This window comes from Thermothelomyces heterothallicus (assembly GCF_042370625.1).
Source record: "Thermothelomyces heterothallicus CBS 202.75 unplaced genomic scaffold P884_scaffold_9, whole genome shotgun sequence".
NCBI classification, from domain to species: domain Eukaryota; kingdom Fungi; phylum Ascomycota; class Sordariomycetes; order Sordariales; family Chaetomiaceae; genus Thermothelomyces; species Thermothelomyces heterothallicus.
Window position 1 is genome coordinate 561,872 of NW_027192570.1, and position 21,917 is coordinate 583,788.

The 21,917-nt window shown below is 58.3% G+C and overlaps 6 protein-coding genes and 1 non-coding gene across 7 annotated transcripts; 2 read left to right on the forward strand and 5 right to left on the reverse strand.

Moving 5' to 3' along the window:
- Positions 1-461: 461 nt before the first annotated feature.
- On the forward strand, positions 462-1,388 carry P884DRAFT_269264 (uncharacterized protein; the record flags this gene model as incomplete). Its single annotated transcript, XM_069442259.1, has 1 exon — positions 462-1,388. One exon carries the CDS (start codon positions 462-464, stop codon positions 1,386-1,388), a length of 927 nt encoding a protein of 308 aa, XP_069298178.1.
- Positions 1,389-1,929: 541 nt separating this feature from the next.
- On the reverse strand, positions 1,930-3,538 carry P884DRAFT_199148 (pseudouridine synthase; the record flags this gene model as incomplete). Its single annotated transcript, XM_069438212.1, has 2 exons — positions 1,930-3,410; positions 3,505-3,538. 2 exons carry the CDS (start codon positions 3,536-3,538, stop codon positions 1,930-1,932), a joined length of 1,515 nt encoding a protein of 504 aa, XP_069298179.1.
- A 753-nt stretch (positions 3,539-4,291) lies between these two features.
- On the forward strand, positions 4,292-6,459 carry P884DRAFT_277126 (uncharacterized protein; the record flags this gene model as incomplete). The annotated part of the gene is made up of 3 exons (XM_069443042.1): positions 4,292-4,565; positions 4,620-5,050; positions 5,110-6,459. 3 exons carry the CDS (start codon positions 4,292-4,294, stop codon positions 6,457-6,459), a joined length of 2,055 nt encoding a protein of 684 aa, XP_069298180.1.
- Positions 6,460-7,084: 625 nt separating this feature from the next.
- On the reverse strand, positions 7,085-8,511 carry P884DRAFT_198552 (S-adenosyl-L-methionine-dependent methyltransferase; the record flags this gene model as incomplete). The annotated part of the gene is made up of 4 exons (XM_069438154.1): positions 7,085-7,244; positions 7,301-7,418; positions 7,530-8,233; positions 8,333-8,511. 4 exons carry the CDS (start codon positions 8,509-8,511, stop codon positions 7,085-7,087), a joined length of 1,161 nt encoding a protein of 386 aa, XP_069298181.1.
- Positions 8,512-9,096: 585 nt separating this feature from the next.
- On the reverse strand, positions 9,097-9,211 carry P884DRAFT_t76. Its single transcript has one exon. It is a non-coding gene; the product is annotated as a tRNA-Leu (tRNA).
- Positions 9,212-9,862: 651 nt separating this feature from the next.
- Positions 9,863-15,570, reverse strand: P884DRAFT_324181 (uncharacterized protein; the record flags this gene model as incomplete). Its single annotated transcript, XM_069445455.1, has 3 exons — positions 9,863-10,240; positions 10,319-15,409; positions 15,495-15,570. 3 exons carry the CDS (start codon positions 15,568-15,570, stop codon positions 10,035-10,037), a joined length of 5,373 nt encoding a protein of 1,790 aa, XP_069298182.1. The 3' UTR covers positions 9,863-10,034.
- A 1,114-nt stretch (positions 15,571-16,684) lies between these two features.
- On the reverse strand, positions 16,685-18,699 carry P884DRAFT_198489 (peptidase family M1-domain-containing protein; the record flags this gene model as incomplete). The annotated part of the gene is made up of 4 exons (XM_069438145.1): positions 16,685-16,975; positions 17,033-17,535; positions 17,598-17,707; positions 17,762-18,699. 4 exons carry the CDS (start codon positions 18,697-18,699, stop codon positions 16,685-16,687), a joined length of 1,842 nt encoding a protein of 613 aa, XP_069298183.1.
- Between the last annotated feature and the right edge of the window lie 3,218 nt (positions 18,700-21,917).

Here is a 21,917-nt window from a genome sequence, read left to right on the forward strand (position 1 = left end):
TTTTTTTTTTTTTTAGTGCATTACTTACCTAAAGTAGGTATGTTACGACACTTTATGATTCGGGACGCAGTATCCCTTGCTAGCGGCCTAGGTAACCTTAAGTGCACGCCGCCGTCGATCGTGGGGCTGGGGGTGGTTTGCGAAACAAAGCGCGACGTCAGAGAAAAGGGAAGGGTACCTTGAGCGCCAAGGACAGGGCTCCGAGAGCCAAGACAGCCCAGCCACCCCTCCTCGATTCGGCATGAAACCGACCCTCGGTTCCATTTTCTTCAAGACAACAACCTTAAGACTGCCGCCGCTGCTTCGTGCCGGGTGGGAGCATCTCGGCGTCCGACGACGGCACCGAGCCAAAAGTGAGGTAATTTGTACGTGCACACATATCTCATGCGAGTGCATCCTCGAGAGAACACACCCGATCGGCTGCTCCAATTCCATTTCCTACCATGAGCACAGCCGCAGCCATGGCCGTCGCGAGCACAGGCACCTTGACGACCGCCCCGTCGACGACGACGACGACGACACAGTGCTGCCCGAAGTGCGGATTCGGCGCCGATCTGCCGCCCTACGAAGAAACCCAAGCGGCCCTCCTCAACGCACAGAAGCAGATCGAAGACCTTCAAGCCCAGGTCCGCCTGCTCAACCAGAAAGCCACGGCCGCCGTTGACCGCTGGGCCGACTACGAAGACGAACTGGCCAAGCTGCGCGCCCAACTCCAGTCCCGTCCGCAAACCCCGTCTTCATCCGGCCCGCCGCCGCAGCAACAGCAGCAACAGCAGCAACAAGGTCACCAACAGCCCTCGACAGCAAACCAATCCTCCCTCCCGACACCGCCCAGCTCCGCAGCCGGCCTGTCGTCTCCCTCGCCCTCGCGCTCCTCCTTCCTCACAACAAGCGCAGCAAGCCGCATCTCGGCCCTCCTGTCGCGAAAATCGCCTCCCACACCAGAGCCACCATCACAACAACAACAACATCAACATCAACAACATCAACATCAAGAAAAGCAGCAACAGCAGCAGCAACCGACACAGCTCCAGCCACACCCCCCTCTCCAGCCTCTCCCGGCGCCGCACTCGCCCCCGGCCTCGCTGGCGGCACCGGACCTGCTGGCGGCGCTGGCGCGCGAGCAGGCGCTGCGGCTCGAGGCCGAGGGCCGGCTGAGCCAGACGAGCCGCGAGGTGGAGGAGCTGAGCGCGAGCCTGTTCGAGCAGGCCAACGAGATGGTGGCGGCGGAGCGGCGGGCGCGCGCGCGGCTCGAGGAGCGCGTGAGCGAGCTGGAGCGCCGCGACGCCGACAAGCGCCGCCGCCTCGAGCGCCTCGAGCGCGCCGTCGGCAGGATCGAGCGCGTCAGGGGGGTCCTGGGCGAGGTGGACCGGCTGGGTAAGGAATAAAGGCAGCCAGACACACAAACAGAGAGAGAAAGGGCGGGGGGGGGCTGGTCTCGGGAATTCAACTGATTACGGATTCCGTTATCAGGGAGAAAAATACCGAGAAAGAGAGAGAGAGAGAGATTCAAAGAAAAGAAGGAAGCAAAAAGAGAAAGATACTGGACCACCAACGCTGATGTGGAGATAGGGATAAGAAAAAGAGCTCGAGTGGTTGGGTACGACTTACGTCAGGTTGCATACTAGGGGGTACGGACACCTTCGGGACGAACATACGGGATGGGACAAGAGGGCGAATTAAAAAGGTTGCATGGCACGGACACACGGGTTGTACATACCTGTTTTTGTCTATCGGTAGGCGACGGCGGTATATTCGACTCCCAATGCGCCAGCGCTGTCTATTTTCCCAAGTTTTTGTTTTAAGCGTTGCTCCGAGGTGCCCGTCAATGCGATTACTGCGACAGCTCTAGACCGAATCCTCGGCCCTCGGCCCTCGCTCTCACGGCGTCCTCTGCGAGAACGGGCCAGGAGAGATGGGGGAACTGAACTATGCAGCAGCGGCCGCGGCTTGCTCCTTGTCCCCACTGGCTTGCTCGACACTGGCCTGTCCCGGCTCAGGAGCAGGCTCCTCCGCAGGCTTCGAATCTTGAGCCCCCTGGCCTTCCTCGTGTGTCTTTTCTCCTTCTCCCTGAACGACCTTGCCCCCATCGGCGGGTTTGTCCGCTCGCGCTTCCTTGTCCTCATCTGCCCGTTTGCCCTCTTCGGCCTTTCTCGGTGCGCTCCCCCCTTCGCTCTTGGCTTCTTCCGCCTTCGCATTCGGGTTGTTCCACAGTTCCAGCATGCGGCGCACCTTGGGGCCCCATACGTCCTCCCCCTTGAGCAGCTCGTCATACTCCATGCAGTTGTCGCTGCCGAGGACGAACTGCCCCTGCCGTGTCCGACTCAGCTCCGCCATCATGGCGCCACAGCCCAGCTTCTCCCCCAGGTCGTGGCACAAGCTGCGCACGTAGAACCCCGACGTAACCGTCATGCGGATCTTGGCTGCGGCCGGCCCCTTGTCCTCCCAGGGGGGCGGCGTGTCGGGCGCGGGCGGCGGCGGGACCAGGTCCGACCCCTTCCCCTTGGGCGGCAGGCTGCCCAGCGCGCCCGACATCATGGGCTCGGCGCGGCCCTCGTTGGTCTTCTTGCGCTTCTTGGCCGGCGGTTGCCCCCCCTGCTCGCCCCCCTGCCCGGGCGGCTGCTGCTCGTCGGTGACCAGGCTGTCGACGCGCTCCTCGGCCTCGCGCTTCTTGGTGTCGTACTCGGCCAGCGCCCGGGCCTCCTCCTCGCGCTGCTCCGGCGTGAGCTTGGCAAGCTCGGCGGCCGTCGCGGCCTGCTGCTGCTTGGCGACGCGCCAGACCGAGTCGACCAGGTTCTTCTCGACCGGCTCGGCCTCCTCGGTCGGCCAGCGGTGGTTGTGCGTCCCCGGCTCGTACCACTCGACGAGGTCGAGCTCGGCGACCTCGACCTCGCGCGTCTCGATCTCGCGCGGGATCGGCTTGCCCTCGCGCGCGTACTCGTACAGCGGCTTCCCTTCCATCTTGAGCGCCGAGTAGAGCGGCGGCATCTGGCGGATCTTGCCGCGGAAGCCTTCGAGGGCCTTCTCGACGGCCTCGCGCGTGAGGTCGTCGTAGCGGCCCTTCTTGATGATGCGGCCGGTGCGGTCGTACGTGTCGGTGCTCGCGCCGAAGAGGACGACCGCCTCGTACGTCTTGGTGCAGGCGAGGAAGTTCTGCAGCGACTTGGTGCCCTTGCCGACGCCGAGGATCAGCACGCCCGTGGCCAGGGGGTCGAGGGTGCCGCCGTGGCCCATCTTGACCCGGATGGCCTGCTTCGCCTTGCTCCGCCGGTGCTTCTGGTACCGCGACTCCTTCTCGCGCAGGGCCCGCTCCTGCTCGATCAGCGGCGCGAAGAGGGCGGACGGGTTGAAGTACTCCTGGCAGTCGCGGATCACCTGGGCGGAGCTCATGCCAAAGGGCTTGTTGATGGCTTAATAACCCAGGTTAGACGGGGCGACACAATAAAAAAAAAAAAAAAAACCGGATAAATTCCAAAGTCATGGCGACGGGTTATCGATACACACCAAAGACGCCCTCGAGAACCTTGTTGGCGGCCATTTTGGCAAGTCTGGGAAGCCTCATAAGGATACGTGCTAGAGCCACCAAATTTCAATTCATCGACGGCGCGGGAATCGGGTCAACAAACGCCTCTCTGTTCAACCAATGCGGAATGCTGGGCTCGGCGGAGCAGACCGATCTTGCGCCGAGGCGCCCTTGGACAGTGCAAGAACCTTGGTGTACGGATCCGTACTTTTTAAGGTGAGGCAGGCGGCTTCGAGGTGCAAAAAAGAACCTAAAATGTTCTGGGAAGAAGCCGGCCGAGTTACTGTACGGAGTACAGGGCCTTTTCGCCGCGATTACATAGTAGATCGCAGCTTATCGATTGGAGGTAAGAGCGGCCCACTTCTTAGGAGTACGGAGTACTCCGTAGAAGTTGCAGGTACGTTTCTTCAGTGGGGTTGGCGCCTTCTCTGTGTACGGAGTACCTTTATAACTACTTGGGATGCTACGTAACCGAACCCCACTTCTTCCGGCCCGCGCTGAAAGTTGTCGCGTCAACCAAGTTAGTGGCGTGCCTGTGAATACCCGCGTAAAGAGCCGGCGCGTTACTTCCGTACTGTGCCTAGTTACTTTCCAACCACTTCAGGCGTGCGTGGGCTCTCTGAACAGGCCCAAGCACGAATCTCGGCCTAGGTCGAGAAATCGAGGAGATACCACCCCAAAGTCAAGAAATGACCCTCCCTAAGGGCCCATAATCGTGTTGTTGCATTTTCTCTTCCTTCCAATCGCACGATCTCGCTGATCGGTACGATGGCGGGCCGACCTCGACGCCGTAGAGCCTCGTCGACTTCGACTACCGCACCCCTCGACCACCCACAGACCCGGTGGACCAAGGAGTCCTTGGTACTCAAGCCGGCACCGCAAGACGTGCCAGATAGCGAATGGCCGTGCTACGTCCTGACCGATGCGACCATCTACCGGAGCGACGGCAAGACGCTAGCGAACCCGCTCCTCGTCCACCTCGAGGGGCCTCTGATCGTCCGCGGTCTCCTCGAGGTGGACGAGGATAAGCTGGTCCCCAACCGTGAGCAAAAAGAAGCCGATTCCAAGGCCGCATCCCCACGCTGACTTAGCCAAGTCGTCAGGTCGAGCGTAAGGGCCGCCTACATCGAAATACCCCGTTCGGACCGCTACTCGATCGGAGACGGGCCCCTCGTCCTGTGGGTTTCGGGCGCCGCGGGCTGGTTCGAGATACGACCCTCAGCCCGATATCAGCCCATGTACGAGCAGGTCCGAGAGGCCATCACCCTCTACTACAGCGCGTTTGAAGTGTACGAGGCCTACGCGCAGGCGTGGGGCGGCAAGAAGAAGTCGCGAAGACCGCCGCCGCCGAGCCTGGACGACGTGTTCCTCAAGTACGCCGTCAGGGCTGGCGACGGGATCCTGCGCCACGAGGTCGAGGCTCTGTGCCATAAATGGGCCGACTTCCTGATCCCCCATTTCGACAAGGAGGTCGACCTGGACTGGAACACAACGCGCTTTGCGAAGTGGCTGCGCGACTCCCACCCCGTACGCGATTGGGCCCATCCTTTCCCTTCGGGTTCGCTGTTGTGGCTAACGATGCCCAGGACGTACAAAAGAGACTGGCCGACATCGCGCGCCGAGCGGCTTTACCCCCGCCGCCCCCGTCAGAGTCGCAGGGGTCTTCTTCTCGAGATCAGGCGACAGGGAATGGGAGAAGCAGGTCGGCAAGGTCAGGCAGCCGAAGTCTCGAGGTTGAAGACGACGATATGCGAGGTTCTGCCCCGAGCCGCTCGCGCAGTCCGCAGTCGAAGTCTGCCAACAGACCCAAGCCCAGAACGAGCGAAACCCCGGTGCCCCTGCCGGGGAAGAAGAGGCAACTCACCCAACCCGTCAGCTCCAAATCGTCTCCCGCGCCAGCGGAGACTCCCAAGACCGATACGCCGAGAGACACACCCACCTCCAACGTCGACCACGAATCCTCAGTCGACCGGCTTCTCGAGATCCTTAACGAGGTCGCGAGCGAGGTCGACATCAGGAAGGCGGCACCATCCAGGATTCACTCGGCCGTCTACTTCAAGTGCAAGGTCCGCGCTTACTCCGGTGGTAAGGACATCCTGGCCTATTATGCTAAGGACCTTCTGCCACGCCTGGGCCCCGAGTGGAAGGGCACCATGTCGTATCAGTGGCTGGCCGACGCCGCCAAGCGGCCCTGGAAGCCGGCGGAGCCCATGGATCCGGATAAGATTCCCGCCCAGACACTCCGGCGAGAAAAGTTGAGCGCGACCTCCAAGGCGAGTTCGACAACAAGACCGGCCACGCAGCTTCCGCCGGCCATCAACCTCAAGGCAAAGACGAAAAGCGCTTTGCAGCGTGACAGCGACTCGGAAGACGAGTCTGCGGATCTGTACGCAGCCCCGCAGGGCGGCCGTAGGTCTGGCAAAGCGGCAACCCTGCGGCTGGCGACAAGCTCCAAAAAGCGCCCGCGGTCCGACCTCGACGACCAAGCTAACGGTGGCCATCGGGGCGCGAAGACGGCTAAGGTCAACCACCTTATCAGCGACGCGGACGACCTCGAGGACGATCTCGAGGACAAAGACACTGGTGATGACGAAGTCGCGGCCGGCGAGGAGACGCTCGTCGATTCGCGTCTGCCCGTGCCCGAGGGCGCGGTCCGAGTCGTCGTGCACGCCGAGCGGCTGCCCACGACGATACCGAGCGGGCCCGACGGCACCTGGACGTGCGACCAGGAAGGCTGCAGCTATGTTGTCAGGTCGGCCGACGAGCGGGAAGCGCAGGATCTGATTCGGGAGCACTTCCGCGACCACGAGGCCCAGGCGGAGAAGATCAACCTAGCGGTCAGGGAAAGCCGCGGCCAGATGCCCATCAAGTACGCTTACTTTCCCCCTATTCTCTTGCTCGTCCATATGCACAACCCCGGCCCCGAACGTACATGACCTCGAGCAGAACCTTTATTGGTTACTAGTTGCTCATTTGCAGGCCCAGAGGGCTCTGCCGCTGACCTACTACGCCGTGGGCAGTCAAGTTCAGCTACCCACCTTGCTTTGAGAACCCGCGCAGCTCTTGGCGGCTCAAATGCTAATTGTCAACAGCCATCTCCTCAGCAAGATTCAAGCGCTCGGCAAGACGGCTTTGTTCAAGAAGCGGGACACGCTCGACGACAAGCCTGTCCCCGCGCCCGTCAAGAGACGACTGCTCGTCTAAAAGCCAAACTATCCTCTCGGGGAGCCCGGCTGCGATCTCCCTTGTCGTTGAATACGAAAGCGTCTTTTGTTTTGATTCATGTAAATGGCACTATGCCCATGCATAGCATGACGAGGACAATGGGATATGTGGTTTTGCAGGATGGGACCATCTGTTTAAGGCGTTTAGGCGTAGGTTTGCTGGCATGGTAATATAAGGTGTCGACACATTGCTCGACGGGAATCAGGGCGCGTGGATCATGATTAGTTTTCGTGTCGGCCTCCTCGGAGGCCAGGGAGCTCGGCTTGTCCACTTTCACACTCTGCAATGCAACAACGTTCCGCCTCGCACATCATCCAACCGCAGGGCTATCCTCTCTTACGGCTTCGCAAAGGACATGACAGCATATCGGAAGCTCCCGTTCGCATACCCTCTTCTCATGGCGCGGAAGGCCTGCAAAAAGGCGATGCCGTCTCTTCCCTGGCTAAAGGCAAATGCCCACAGCGAGGGATTCTGCACCAGCGACCACGAGATGTCCCTGGGCCGGTCAGTGCGATGCTCCAAGGAAGAGCACAAGAAGGGGAGGATACATACCAAGTCTTGCTTACATCCTTGCTGATATCCTTCGGCCCGCCCAAAACCCTCAAGCCAGCATCCGTAGCCAGGCCCACGTACTCTTGCTGCGTGCACAACGGTGGGAGAAGCATGCCATCTGCATCATCAACGTCAGCAACCACAAACTTGTTTTGGAGAGGAAAGAGGTACAATGGAGAATAAAGTAAAAAGAAAAAAAAAGATGGGAAGATGAGGCTGGAGAACGGACCCTCGATAGGCTTGATATCCGCCTCAAAGACACCGTCCCCCAGATCCTCGGCCTTGAACCAGTCCGCCAGCACCAGTTTCCCGCCGGGGCGGAGCAGCCGGTGCGCGTTGCGGAAGAAGAGGACCTTGTTGGGGAAGTGCGAGAGCGCTTCGCTAATCCAGACGACGTCGAACAAACCCTGCCCCCCCTTTCCGCCTTCGCGCCCAGGCGGCGGCGACGACGACGACGATGCCGACGTGGTCGAAGGGCCGAAGTAGTCGCCCATCTGCTCGGCGTCGAGCTCGACGAACCGCACCCTGCCGCCCTTCTCGCCGAGCGGGATGAACCCGTCCGCGGCGTCGTCGTCGTCTTCGTCGCCGCCACTCGCCGCCGCCGCCGCCGGGACATCCGAGCCCGGCCCACGAGCAGCAGCAGCAGCGGCCGATCTCGACAACCTGGTCGCGATCTGCACCTGCTTCCCCGAGATCGTGATGCCCGTCACGGCCGCGCCCAGGGCAGAAGCCAGGTAGCGCGTCGTCCCCCCGATGCCGCACCCGACGTCGAGGATGCGCAGCTGCTTCTCTTCGCCATTGCCATCCCGCTCTTGCGGGAGCAGGCCGGAGATGGAGAGCAGCAGGCGGATGAGGTTAAGCTGGGCCGTTTCCTTGGAGTCGTTCGCTTTGGATGACTCGGTGGGCCAGTATCCGTGGTGGATGTGTTCACCCCTTTTTTTTTTTTTTTTTTATTTTTTTCCCGGATCAGCGAAGGTGAGGGCCGGCACCAAGGGAGGGAAAGGGGGCTCAGGGGGGAAGGTGCGCTTTTACCACAGGTTCAGGTAGTAGTCGCTGGCGAGGTCGTAGTGCAGCTTGATGCGGTCCTTGAGAGCCTGCATCGTGGTGTGTGCGAGGCCCAGAGGCGTGTCATATTGCTTGCTTAGGTCTGTCGCCTCATCGCCGCCAGAGGCTTGGGCAGTCGAAGGGGCGGTCGTAGTACCAGTAGACATGACGAATGGGTGCGCTAGGGTGGTCTGTCTCTGAATTCCAATCTGGAAGTGGTGGTGGAGTTGAAGTTGCCGAAGATGCAAAGGGGGGGCCGCAATGTAATGGTAGTGAAAGATTAAGGCAATTGTAGTGAGGCACCTCGAGTACTATTAGTGTTGAGTTGAAACTTCCCAAGGCAAGCTCAAAGCAGCTGTACGGAGTACGAAACACTGGTAATACGCTGCCGTGCCTGCCAACCTTCCCACAGCCACGGCAGGCGCCCTGCACCGTAGCAGTGGATCACTGGAGCTCGCGATTGGTCGTCCACTGGGAAGCGATACGGCCACAATGCATTTAGTGACAAGTAACTAGACTATTGCATTCGTAGTTGAAGGACCCGATCGCCCAATCTGGAACTTGAGTGGAAAATGCCAATAGAATCTATGATCTCAACAAGAGTGATTTACAATACCCCCTGATCCTAGATCAATTGGCACGTTAGACGGCGCGGTGGCCCGGGACATTGGTGGAAAAAAAAAGCTAACCTTGAGACAAACAAAAGTTCAGCCAGCAGAAGTCGAGGCTGCTAGAAAAAAAGAGATGCTCAATGACTGGAGCGCGATTCGAACGCGCGCCTCTTGCGAGAGTAGAATGCACCCCACTAAGTGGGGAAGAATACGAAATTCTTGAGTCTACCGCCTTAGACCACTCGGCCATCCAGCCATTTGATGCTAGAGCGGACCGAAGCTGGCCTACAGGAATGCCGCAGCACACCGGTTCTGGGGAACGCTTGGGGGTTTCTTGACTACGGCAAAGCAGGCGTGGACTTCAGCAGAACAAGCAATCAATTTGATCCGTGTTCTATGACACGTATCCTTACAAAGCACAGAGTGCATTCTCATTTCAAACAGTAAGTATGTGGGCTCAATGCTCCACTTGCGTGCCAGTGAGCTCTGGGTCTGCTACTGCTTGCTCCAAAATTTCGAAGGCTTCCAATTCATGACCCCTTTAAAGCCCCGAGGGCTATCGTTCGCCTAATCCACAGAGTAACAAGGGGAAAAAAGAAAAGAAAAAGAAAAATCCTATTACACATTCTAGAAACGGTACGAACACGTACCCATCTACAAACGCCGTGAATTTCATCCTTCTAAGAATCTGCGATATGTATCGCATAATAGTAGGCTCGAGCCAAGAGGATCTCATCTATCATAGCACCGTAACCAAAGAGAGCCGGACCAAAAGAAAAGGAAATAAATAACTTAATAAGAAAGAAAAAGAGAATAATTCTTTCCAAGATCTCGTTGCACTCATTATCCCCCTGGGTCTCGCATGTCAAGCGAGAAACCACCCGCCTAGGTCGATATAAGACAGAATAAGGGAGGGCGTTCGTCCATCTCCCCGGGTATCCCTAATAAGCAGATAAGCAGCAGTAGTATATAGATAACCCACCAAGCACCGCTTTTTCAGCACCTTGCCGTCTATCCATCTGTTCGTTCATCCATCCATCCAGCCATCGCCCGTCCGTCCACGTCCACCTCCCCCCCTCTCACCAGCCGCCAACACGCGGACTGGCGGTCCCACTCGGCGTCCCGCTACTCATGCCAAAGCTCTGATCGATCTTGGTGACCCAGTCCATCTTGTCGCGCTCGCTGCGCGCCGCAAACAGCCAAGTGTTATCCGTCCCGTAGACGGCAAACACCCCCGCCTGCAGCCGCTCGCTGAGCCTGCTGATCCCTCCTGCTCCTCCTCCTCCTCCCCCCCCTCCTCCTCCTGCTGCTGCTTCTTCACCGCCCACGCTGCCGCCGCCGCCGCCGCCGTACCTGCTAGCACCACCAGGCCTGCCGCTTCGGGTCCCGCTGCTGCTGCCTGAACCGCTGCCGCCCGGCCAAAGCGAGGCGATCAAGCCTCCCGCCCCACCCGACGGCGGCGGGGAGCGAGCCGCCGACGGCGAGGGCGAGGGAGACAACCCCCTCCTCGGCGTCTCGAAGCCCCCGCCGTTCGCCCCCGGGCCTCCGGCACTACTGCCACCGCCGCCTCCATACCCGCCCCCGTCCACGCCTTCGTCGGCGTCATCCCCCCCGTTCAGATTCAACAAGCCCAAGATCCCCGGCTGGCTGTCCACCCTCGCGTTCCTCAAACTCACCACCCCGACCTCCTCTCCCGACCCGACCGAATGCACATGCAGGTACGGCCGGCGCAGTTCGACAAACCGCTTCACCCACCGCGTCGAGTCCGCGTTGGGCACGAGGAGGTACCCGCCCTTGAGGACCGACGGGTTCTTGGGCACGCGGATGACCGTCGCGATCGACGCCAGCTGCTGGGCCGGAGAGAGAGACGAGGCGTCCGCCGGGGGGGCGCCGTCTTCGGGCGGGTCCGTGTTGGCGGGCGACAGAATTCGGAGCGAGGGGTCGGGGTACCGGAGCCAGAGGTTCAGACAACGGTTCAAGAGCTCCGTTTGATGCTCTGAGTATTCCGAAGGGTTTGGTTTTGGAGGTTGTGCTTCTTCTCCTCCTCCTCCTCCTTCTTCTTCGTCTTCATCATCTTCATGCTCCACCGGAGTGGAGGCGGTCGGCTCTTGCTCTTGGGGGGGGATAGGGTCCTTGGTTGTTGGCTCGGGTGACGCAGACGGGGATGGGTCGGGCGTATCATCCTTGAGGAGCTCCGCGATGGAGTCGTCGTCGGCGAGTTTCGGTGGAGGGGGCAGCTCTATATCTTCGGCTCCGCGTTCGCCGTTCGTCTCCTGAATGTTGATCTTCTTCAGGAAGGACTGAACCGCCGCCATCTCGGCCATCATCTTCCGCTTCTTGCGGGAGTTTATGTAGTCGACCACGAGCGAGACACCACGGGGCGTCCAGGCCGTCAGGTTTTCCTCGCCCTTGACGTAATCATGCTGGCTGTTCATCCGCCAGAGATCGCCGACCCGCTTGATCGGCGCCGGCCGCAACTGCAGCGTGAAGATGCCCGTCGCCGAGTGCACGATGCGGACGTGCTGGAAAAGCGACGAGAATACGGACGTCTGCCGGACGAAAGACCGTGACAGGACTTGGCAGCACACGTTCATGGAGAACTTCATCGGCTCGGCTAACCTCTCGGAGCTGATCTCCCACGACACGGTCATCCGCACGCGGTACTTATCCGCGGTCACCCGGTCAAGGAGCAGCGAGTTGTGCAAGCTCGAATCCCACTGCCCGATCATGGTGACGCTGCGGGTGCCATTTGCGTTGGTCCGGAACGACGGGCCGGACACCAGCTTCAGCGGGATATCCGGGGTCGCGGAGCCCATGTCGGGCGTTTTGCCGGCGCTGTCCAGCAGCTGAACCTTGCCGGCACGCATCGCCGTGACGTCGTCCCACGGCAGCGCATCGCCCGAGCTGTGGGTGAGATTGATGGCGATACGCCTCTGCAACCCCTGATGCAGCTGAAAGGTGCCGCCGTCGAGCTCGCTGGTCTGGGTGACCTCCACGGGCACGTACTCGCCCTCCTCGTTCATCTCGAGGATCTGGATGCGTGCCAGCAAGTCGTGTTTCTCCTCGGTAAAGAAGTGTGACTCGCTAATCCTGGCGCCCTTCTTGCCCTGCGAGTTGGGCACCGCGTCCCGCATATCATCCCAGCTTAGGAGCTTATCCAAGTGCGTGGCCGACACCTTGGCAAAGATGGCCACGCGCAGGGTCGTCTGCGGGGGCGCGAACAGGGGCACGCTCATGCTATGAACGCTCTCGAACCGGATCGGGCCCTCGTCAAAGTCCTTGATCATCTGCGTCGTCGTTATGCCGTCCTCGGAAATGCCGGGAATGAAGAGCTGTGCGTGCACCTCGGTCCCTTCGCGCTCCGCGAAGCCGACCAACTCGTGCATGACAATATTGAACTTGAGCGTGTTGGACGGCGCCCGCGCGCTGGACGGCTCAAGCGATAGCTTGAGGATGCCGATAGCGTGCGTCGTGTACGGGGAGTAGACGTCGAGGGTGAAGTCCTGGACCCTGCTCTCGAATACCGCCTTCAGGGGCACATCAACCTCCCCGACCAGAGTGTACTGTGGCATGCACGTCTCGATAAACGGGTTATCGAACTTGAGGTGCTGGGCATACTCTGGCTGATCGAGATACTGGTACATCTGCCGCATCTGCCTGACCCGGTCGTGGAGTTTCTCGATGCTCCACAGGTGCGCAACGCTGTGCCGGTAGTCGATTACGCGGACGCCGATGCACGGCTTCGGCGTCTCTTCTAGCGCAATATCATCTCCCTCGCCGGTCAGCCCGTTCAGGACCATATCGTAGGATGAGCACAGCGTGTGCCCGACATCAACCACGGTGAACTGGAACACGACATGTTCATCAAGCTCGTGGCTCATGACCTGGGCCTCCTTCAGCGTGGCAGCGTGTTGCAGGACGGCCTCGGCCATGCGCACATAGTGCCGGCTCCGCCAATGCTTGACTACGACCTTGGCCCGCTCAATCTCGTCCTCGGACAGCTTCGGTTTGGCCTTTGGGCGCTTCAGCGGGTCCAGCTTCTCAATCTTGGCCTCAAACTCGCGCCGCTGGACCTCCAGCTGCTTCTGCATATCGGCCTTGAGCTTGACCAGCGTCTCCTCCATCCGGACCTTCTCCTTCTTGATCTCCTCGACCTCGACACTTGCCGCCTCGGCGCTCTTGAGTTGGTCGCGGTACTCCTCTTTCTGCTTCTCCAGCTGGTTCTGCATCTCCTCTCGCATGTCCCTCAGCCGATCCTCGGTCTCGCCCTGCTTGGGCGTGGATGGCATGGTCAGGGCCGTGTCGAGGGAGAAGTTATCGATGGTGCCAGTGGACATGTACTTCTCCCTGATCGGGTATGAAGCCATCGACTCTCCGTCCTCATCGCCTTCCCGGCCGTTGACACGCTCCGCGCGGGCCCGCTGGACGTCCTCGAAGAGGGCGTTAAGCTCTTCGTCCGTCAGCTTGGCAAAGTTCTGGTCTATGCCGAGGATGGCGGGCGCGGCTTCTCGACGCGCAAAAGACCAATCGGACTCCTTTGTGTTGCGCTGGAAGGTGGCGGGCGAATCCGGGCGGCTGTCGCCCATTTCGGAAACGGCCGTGCTCAAGGTCCTCTCATGACCAAGCTTGGACGGACTCGGGGACGGAGACGCCCTCTCCAGGGCTTGAAGTTGGCTCGCGGTGATGGACTGGCGCAGGAGGCTCTGCTCTTGCCGCTCGGCTCGTTCGGCGCGGGCCTCCATCGGATGATTGAATCTGAAAATGTGAAAGTCGCCCAGGATGATGCGGTAACCCGAATGTAGCCTCGTCGGCTCCGAGATTCGCTTTCCGTTGACCATGACGGCCGCTCCCTCCTTTGGGATGATTGTGACCGTGCCATCTGGAGCATTTTCAAAGACGCAATGCTCGTGGAGAATCTTTGACCCGTTCAGACGAATGTTGGCTTGATGGTCCGCATTCGATTCGACGTTGCCGACCGTGGTGACGCCGGGTTTCAGGTTGTAAACCAGGCATTCGGCCAACAGGGGGTCGTCTGAGAGATTGACTAAATGTGGCATCTTCTTGGGCGTGGACATGCCGATAAAGCCCTTCTCGATGCTGATGCCGAGCTCCTCAAGCGCCGCTTCTCGCTCCTTGTGAATCTCCTCCGTCTTGGCGAGTTTTTCTTCCCAGGTCTGGTTGAGGTCCCGCAGGAGCTTCTCGCTCTGGTTCAGCTGCTCCGCGATTTCTGCCTTTGAAACCTTCTTGACCGTGCCATCGGGCTGCGTGATGCTGACGATTTGCTGCTCCAGAGGCGTGCCTTCTGCGTATACCTCCTCGGCGGGAACAGACGGTCCGCTCGCACCGCCGCCGCTTCCCAGCTTGCTGCGGAGGAGGGCCAGTTCCTCCTTGAGCTCGCGGATCATGCGCGCGTTGGCATCTTCGTTGATGACGGCGTGGTTCTTGATGCGTTTCGCCGAGTCGGCGTACCGCAACGTGCTGAGCGTTTCGTCGTAGTTGATATCTGCCGGACTGATGGCGGCAATCATGGCCGTCATGCTGTTCCCTCCGAGAGAGTCCTTCAAGAGCCACGTGAGAACGCTGTCTCGGTAGGGGACCTGTGCCACCGCGCCCTTCTTTTTCTTCCCGGTGGAGAGATCGGCCAACGCGGCGATGACACGGCCGAGGGTGGAGAGGGAACGATTGATTTCTGCGCCTTCCTTGAGCCGGGCACCGGTCGCGCCTGTGGAAGTGGCCCTTTCCGAACCGGCAAGGTCGACGAGACTGATCTTGGCTGCCTTCTCCATTTCCATTTTGGTCTCCGGGTCGAAGCGCTTCTGGGTCAGCATCAGGGTAAACACGGCGTGACTCCGACTCGAGGTCTCGTTCATGTTGGTCGCAGCCACCGTTCTCGCCTTGTTGCCTTCATCCATCAAGTGCTCGATTTCCTGAAAGCTTCCGACGACCAACTTCGCCAGGTCCTCGACGTACGGACCGGTAGAGGGGTGCTCTCGAACCTTCAGATTGCCCTTGTTCGCCGGGTTCAGGAGATCGCGCACCCTCTCGTTGTAGATCTCCAGGTACGACACCTCCACGGTACAGCGCACGTTAGGGTCCTGCTGCATCTCCCCGATTCTCCTAAACATGTCTTGGCAGATGTTCGGAATGATACCGGCGTCCTTGCCGTATCCCATCATCGAGTACGACTTGCCCGAACCGGTCTGACCGTATGCGAAAATACAGTTGTTGTATCCCTGGAAGGCATTATCAAGCAGCGGCTTGCCAAGGTCGTTGAACAGGGTGTCCTGCCCCGCGTAGTTGGGCGCGGCCTTGTCGAAGGACCAGTACGACTTGTCAAAAGCAAACACTTTCTGGCCGTGATCCTTGATCGCCTTCCCGGCGCTCTCGGGAGGCGGGGTCAGGATGGTCTGGTTGTCTTTCATTTCCACGATGCATTTTGCGCCCCGGTCGTGTTCTGTCAAGCCAACTGCATCAGCTCCCCTGGCCCCAAGCTTTCATCTGGCCCTCCCTCCTTATCCCCTGGCGCGCGAGCATCTCACCTCTACCGTTGAAAGGACGAACTCTGACCACCACCTTGATGTTCCCGCCCCCGGCGGGCGCCGCGGCCGGAGCCATGGTCGCCGATTATTCGGTTTCTGCCACTCGCCGGCTCGGGCCTTCGAGACGTTTGACACTTGATCGCGGCACAGCCGTTTCCCAGCGACAACCGCTCACGGGGTCGGGTGGATCGGTCACCTCGTGATTACTGCGCGACCCTCGAATTTCCCAGCATAGAGTTCCCAGCTCGTGGTGCAGCATCCATGCGCATCCTAGCCCACCCAGAGCCGTGTTCGCCGGGAATCCAGTGGCTTCAAAGCGGTCTAGTACTTGTCAGTCGGGATGGTGGTGGGGGCGGATGCGAGGGGCAGTTGCTGCGCCTTTTTTTTTTTTTTTTGAAAAAAAAAAATCGACTGTTGGGGCTGTTGAGCTGCTGTCGGAATGTTGTCTCTTTTTGTTATTATTATAGCAAAGAGGCTTTCGAGATTACGCGGTTGGCGACTGCCAGCGTTGGTGGAGCCGGTACCGAAACGGCGCCGTCAGCGGCGCAGAAGGAATGGGATTCGAGCTTCCGTGTCAACACAGATTCCGGGGGACGCGAGGCGCGAACCGCTCTGGAACGGGTAGCAGGCAAGATGTCGGGGGGTGGTCTGAAAATGGGGGGTGGGCGACAGCTGATTGGTGGATGCGGTGCGTCATTCTTCACGTGCAAGGGGGAAGGGGGGTTGCCCGCAGCCATTCAACTGGACCACAGGAGCTTCTCCCTATAATCAATCACCGAACTAACCCATCAATGGGAAACACCAGATGATAACTAGGTGGCCTCGAGTCACCGATGCAAATGCAGCCGAGGTCTTGCTATAGCATGCGACTTTGCTTGGGCTTCACCTCTCCTCGGTAAAGAATACCAGGATAATCCGTACTGATTGGCGTAATCCGTTGGTCCTGTTTAATATTCTTGCCAAACTAGGAAAGCCAACAGAGATGGCGCGAAGACAAAATGCTGCTTTGTCAGATCCTGATGAGATTTTTCCGTTCTTTTCTCCGAATCACCCTAGCAGTCCATTCATTGCTCAAAGCTGTGGCCCATTGGCGATTGACATTCCGAGACCTCTTTGTCCCACAATGTCTGTAGTTAAATGGATATAACAGCACATCTCGCCCTACTAGTACTACGGAAGTACAACGCAATTCAAGAGGACTTCGCCTCGCCCACCCCAAGATCCTTCTCAACCAGTTGGCGACAGATGGGATGGTAGAAATCGCGGTTCTTCTCGAACGTCTTGAGAGCGAGCTCACGATCCACCTTGTTGAGGGAGCGGAACAGTGGTCGGACGAACTTCATACGCCCGACATTCCCAAGCAGCTCGGCGACACCAGGGTACGAGCTGGTATCCTTGGCCTTCATTGCGATCTGGTAATAGGCTGACTTGAGCTCGGCGTTCTTCGAGTCGGCGAGCCCATAAATCTTGCCCAGGTTTTGCTGACTTCCGGTTAGCTCATGACCATAGAACTGCTTCAAAATATCACAGCAACATACCGACTGCTCCACAGTCAGGGGCTCCTCAAAATCCTGCACCGCATTCAGGAATACGAGAACCTGGTTGCCGGTCCAGGACGAAATGTCCGAGGGACTCGGCGTGTAGTCCTTCTGCTTCCACTTCTCGGCAAGTTGAAAGCACACATCAACCAGCGAAGTGTTGAACTCGGGCTTCGGCGGGAGCCCGGTATTGAAGAAGCGGCCTTCCCAGTCGATCTCCGCGAGCTTATCCTTCAAACCCGCATACTCAGGCGCGCCGAAGAATTCGAGAAACGTGTCCTTAAACTCGTAGGAATCAAGGGACTTGTTCTGCCACTTTTTAAAGTAGTAGGGAATGAACTTGTCGAAGTTCTCCCGTCCGACGAGGCGGTCAAGGGACCAGATGAAATGGAAGCCTTTCTCGTAAGGAACGGTGCTGAAAGCGTCATCTGGGTCAATTCCATCGTGCTTGATGGACAGCTTGGTGTATTCGTGGTCTTTTCCGAATCCCTCGATAGCCTCCTCTGATGAACGGTGTCTTAGGTTAGTGGGGGAAAAGCAACAAATCCAGAGGAAAGACACGCACCGAGATGCTTCCAGCCAATAATAGCCGAAAAGTCGAAATAGGCATCATTTTTGTGGATGGCCGCGAGGATACGCCGCTCCAAGTACACGGTCCATCCCTCGTTCAGCCAGCTATCAGAAGTTAATGAGAATTACCACGTCTCGTCGCTGATAAGGTGGGCCTACAAGTGCTCCCAACTGCAGCTCGTCACCAGGTTACCGCTCCAGCTGTGGGCGAGCTCGTGGGCAATGACATCGATGTTTTGCCGGTCACCGCTGATGATGGTGGGTGTGGCGAAGGTGAAGATGGGGTTCTCCATGCCTCCGTACGGGAAGCTCGGCGGCAAGACGAGGACGTTGTACTCTCCCCATTGGTAGGGGAAGACAATCTTCTCGGCAGCGTCGAGGAACTTGTCCATGTCATCCTGAAGCTCCCATTGCGACGCTTTCAACTCGTTGGGACCCGTAGCCACCGACGAGCACCTTCCGATGGGGGCACTAGCGATATCTCCCGAGGCCACGGCGAAGAGATAGGAAGGGATGGGGACCTTCTGCTCAAACTTGTAAATCTTGTCCTCGCCCGCATCCACCGTCGCGCCCGGCACCGGAACACCGCTGGCAACGACGACATGGGGGCTGCGGATGTTAAACTCGTACGTGCTCTTGACGTCCGGGGTGTCCTGGCAGGGGAAGATAGACCGCGCATGAATGGCCTGACACTGGCTGAACATGAAGGGGGCTTTCTTGTTGCTCGTCTGGGCCGGGGTCAGCCACTGGAGGGCGGTGCACTTCTCAGTGGTGGCCAGCTCGATCTCGAGCTTGACAACTTCCCCCTTGCCGGCACCGTTGGGGACCGCGACGTGGACCGGGGAGCCGTTTGGACCGGTGCGATCCTTGATCACCCACTGCGAAGGTGTCGAGTTGAGCTTGATGGCCGAGACGTCGACGTAGCTGGAGTCGAGAATGATCTCGCGGCTGGCCTTGTCTGTCTGCGACTCGAGCTCGAGGATCACCGACCCGCGCAGACACTTTGCCGCGAAATCAACCTTGAAGTTGGCGGTGGTGTGTCTGGTCCGCCATTGGTCGTAGTTGGACAGCGTGTTGGGGTCCCGCACAGGCGCCATTCTTGCGAAGCTTCTGCCAAACCAACGGCGCTGACAGAACGAAGCAGCAGCAGCTGTTGTCTTCAGGTTCTGAGCAATCGTCGAGTTTGCTGTTTCTTGAGCGAGCCTGGCCCTCCCAAGGCGAAGAAAACCCCACATTGAGCACTCCACTTCCAGACTGCAGCCCGACGCCCAAGCTGTGCCGTTTATCCCTTCACGCCTTCCTTCTTTGTCCTGTGGGAGTTGAATCGCCCATCTGATAGGCCAAGGCCAACTGAACATTAGAGGCAGCACGTGACTTTCAGCGCGGTAATCAAGGGCATATGAGCTCACCTTCCGTTCATGTCTAAACAATGAACGGGAAACCCCCACACAATGCTCCTCACTAACATAGTCTTTTCACTTGTGGCAGGCGCCCTTATAACCTACCATCCTGGCCGTGGTTCCCTAACGGGAGCCGGTTCTCCATTTCGGGTTCTGACATCTTTGGCTTGTGCCCCTCTGTTTTTTGGTCTTCTGTTTTCGTCTGTCTATTGCAAGCTGCATCTGGTTCTCTTGACGGCTGTCATTCGCATGCCTTCTATTTCCTGTTTCGGCCGGTTTGCCTACACACCGGCTGTGTCGGGTCTCCGAGGTGAAACACGTTTCGACATTCCCGGATTCTGAATATCACGGCCGTCTTTTCTTCATGGCGGAGGTGTTGCGGCAGAACCTTGTGGGCCTGCCGGCGAAGAGTATTTGCCCAATTCCATATCAACTCTCTTCGTTGCGGATCGTCAATTCACCCCCCTGCCGCGTTGGTTTAGTTTTACAATCCAGAGCAAGGAACGCTCGGCGGGGGGGGGGGGGGGGGGGGATTGTCTAGCACTCAACCGCCTCCCGAGAGGGCATTTTGAAACTCTGAAACCACCACCACGTCTACCGCTGTAAGACGATGCTGAGTCGGTCTTGTGACCCGCGCGGTCTGATATTTGAGATTGCATCTGAACGGCGTGTTGCCACGTCCAGACTCGTTCATAGCCCTGCGTTCGAAGTCCAGTCAGGCACTGGCCAACCATCTTCCCAGTGGTAAGAGCAAGGCTTGGGTGAGATCTCAGTTGCATATCTTGCGTTTGCCCTCAGACCTCAACCGAAGCTATAATCGGCACACGCTTGGTTGGGCAGGGCACTACAAACACTTTAGTCAAGGTTGTTTACCAGATGCTGCCAGATTACATCGACTGCCGTTTCTCAGGCGATGTCAATTTGTGTGAAGTTGAGACTGTCCAAAGTCTCGGGGATGTCAATCCTCGTGCTGGTCGTGGCTCATTCTCTCTTCCTCGGCGTATGGGCGTGAGGAGAAGCCCTTGTTCAGTCATAGCTTATGCCGAGCTGAAGCTTCGATAACACGCAGTCTGTACCAAATAGTCTGTACAATTGCGAGGATGTTTTGCAACAACAGGAGTCAGCGCTTCGCCTACCTTAGTTCTCCAGAAGAACGTCCCTAGACATCTACAGCCTGTGGTAGCCTCGCGTTGGCAAGCGCACATCTTGCGCACGCCGAACCAAGGTTGGCGGTCAGAAAGAGAGTCCAGCGAGCACTGGTCAGAACCGAAGGGTGTCCCAAAATGAAGTCTGTCGCGGTAGGCGCCATTGCTTCCCCCTTCATCAGTAAGTGCGTGTCTGACTCCTGATCTTGTTCGTGCTGACCTGTCATATGTAGCTTGGAGTCGTTTAATCTTTGGACTCTGCCGCCCTGGAATACCGTGGCCCCCATCTTTCCGAACCGGACTTCCAGGGTTCCAACCGAGGCGGTTCGACAGCTATATGTTTGCTATAGTACCAGAAGATCACTGCTTGGAAACATGCTGAGCCTGCTGCATGAACCCTGTCATCCGCAATTTCGGACGTTTCACTCGAAGTTGGGATGAAGCTGCAACTCTCGGCGAAACAATCACGTTGACAAAACATGGGAGACTGCCAGGATTTACCGCGATCCTGTGCGAGAATACCGGGGGAAACCCGAACTCGGTGTTCTGTTCAAGCATGCAGCAACACGACACAAAACTGTTTCACTGAACAAGATGCCAGCCACTTATTATTCTAACTTATTGATCCTCCCATGGTACTTGCTGGCTGTTCAAACGGTTTGCCGGCAGGAACCTCGTGGCCCCTAAAGAGGGAAAGCATCCAGCCCCTGCGCTGGCCGAGGTTGAGCAACTGTGTACTCCGTATGAGCTCGGCCTTTCTCGAAATGCCAGCACAACTGCGTCAACCTCCAACGGACGCTCAAAATGGGCTTAGCGAGCATGCTTCCCAAATCAGAAGGGCCAATACGGTCGATTCACAGCAACCGACACCTGGAGAGCACTTGTGACAGGGCTCGATGCGTTTGGCGGTTCCCCCACACCCTGTTCTTTCGAGGAAACCCTGTCCTCGCATCGAAGCGAAGTCCACAGTCCCAGTTCCTGCGGCGCGGACGATGCGGTTCAATTCCCCGGAGACGGGTTGGTGGGTTTGCCCAGTCAGCTCTGCACAGTCGCAGCGTTGGAGCGCAACATTGTTACCGTCCCCTACCGTACGCATGCTCATCAAACATGCGCCCTCTTCTCGCCAGACGACTGCATTTTTTTTTTTTTTTTTGAAGCAGTTGCGACTTTTTACGTACACCAAAGCCGGGCATGATCAACTCTCGATCCTTCGATTGCCCCTCCCTCCGCGCTCGGACGGCGGACGGAATTGACAGGAAAACGTGGTGCCCTTGCAGACCGTGAGTGAAGTTCAGACGATGTCTGCACAAATGTCGCGTCAAGGAAGGCATATACAGAGGGCGTGGTTATTTCGCACAGAACGCTGCCTTGTCAGCTTATGAGTCTTGTAATATTGCGCTCACCAAGAATGGGCGTACTCTGTAATGCAATCTGTATTTCACGTGTCAAGAAGTGTATGTACGAAATACAGATTACAGACGAGCCACGAGTTCCCCAGGCGAGACGTTCCTGTCAAATGAGCCTTTTTGAACAAAAACCCGCGGCCCTGGTCCCTGTCAAATCCGCCCTCGGTGGGGAACACTGATCAGGAGTGCCAGGATCTCAAACAGCCAATGGGGCAGGACCTACCCGTTTCCGGAAGCCGAGACGTCCGTGCCCTCAACGGCAGCACATGGAAACATGACCGATCACTTCCACGACAAAGCGGCGGAAACTGGGCGCAACTCGAGGTAGGTTTGATCACCAGAAAGTTGGACTGCAACTCCCGAA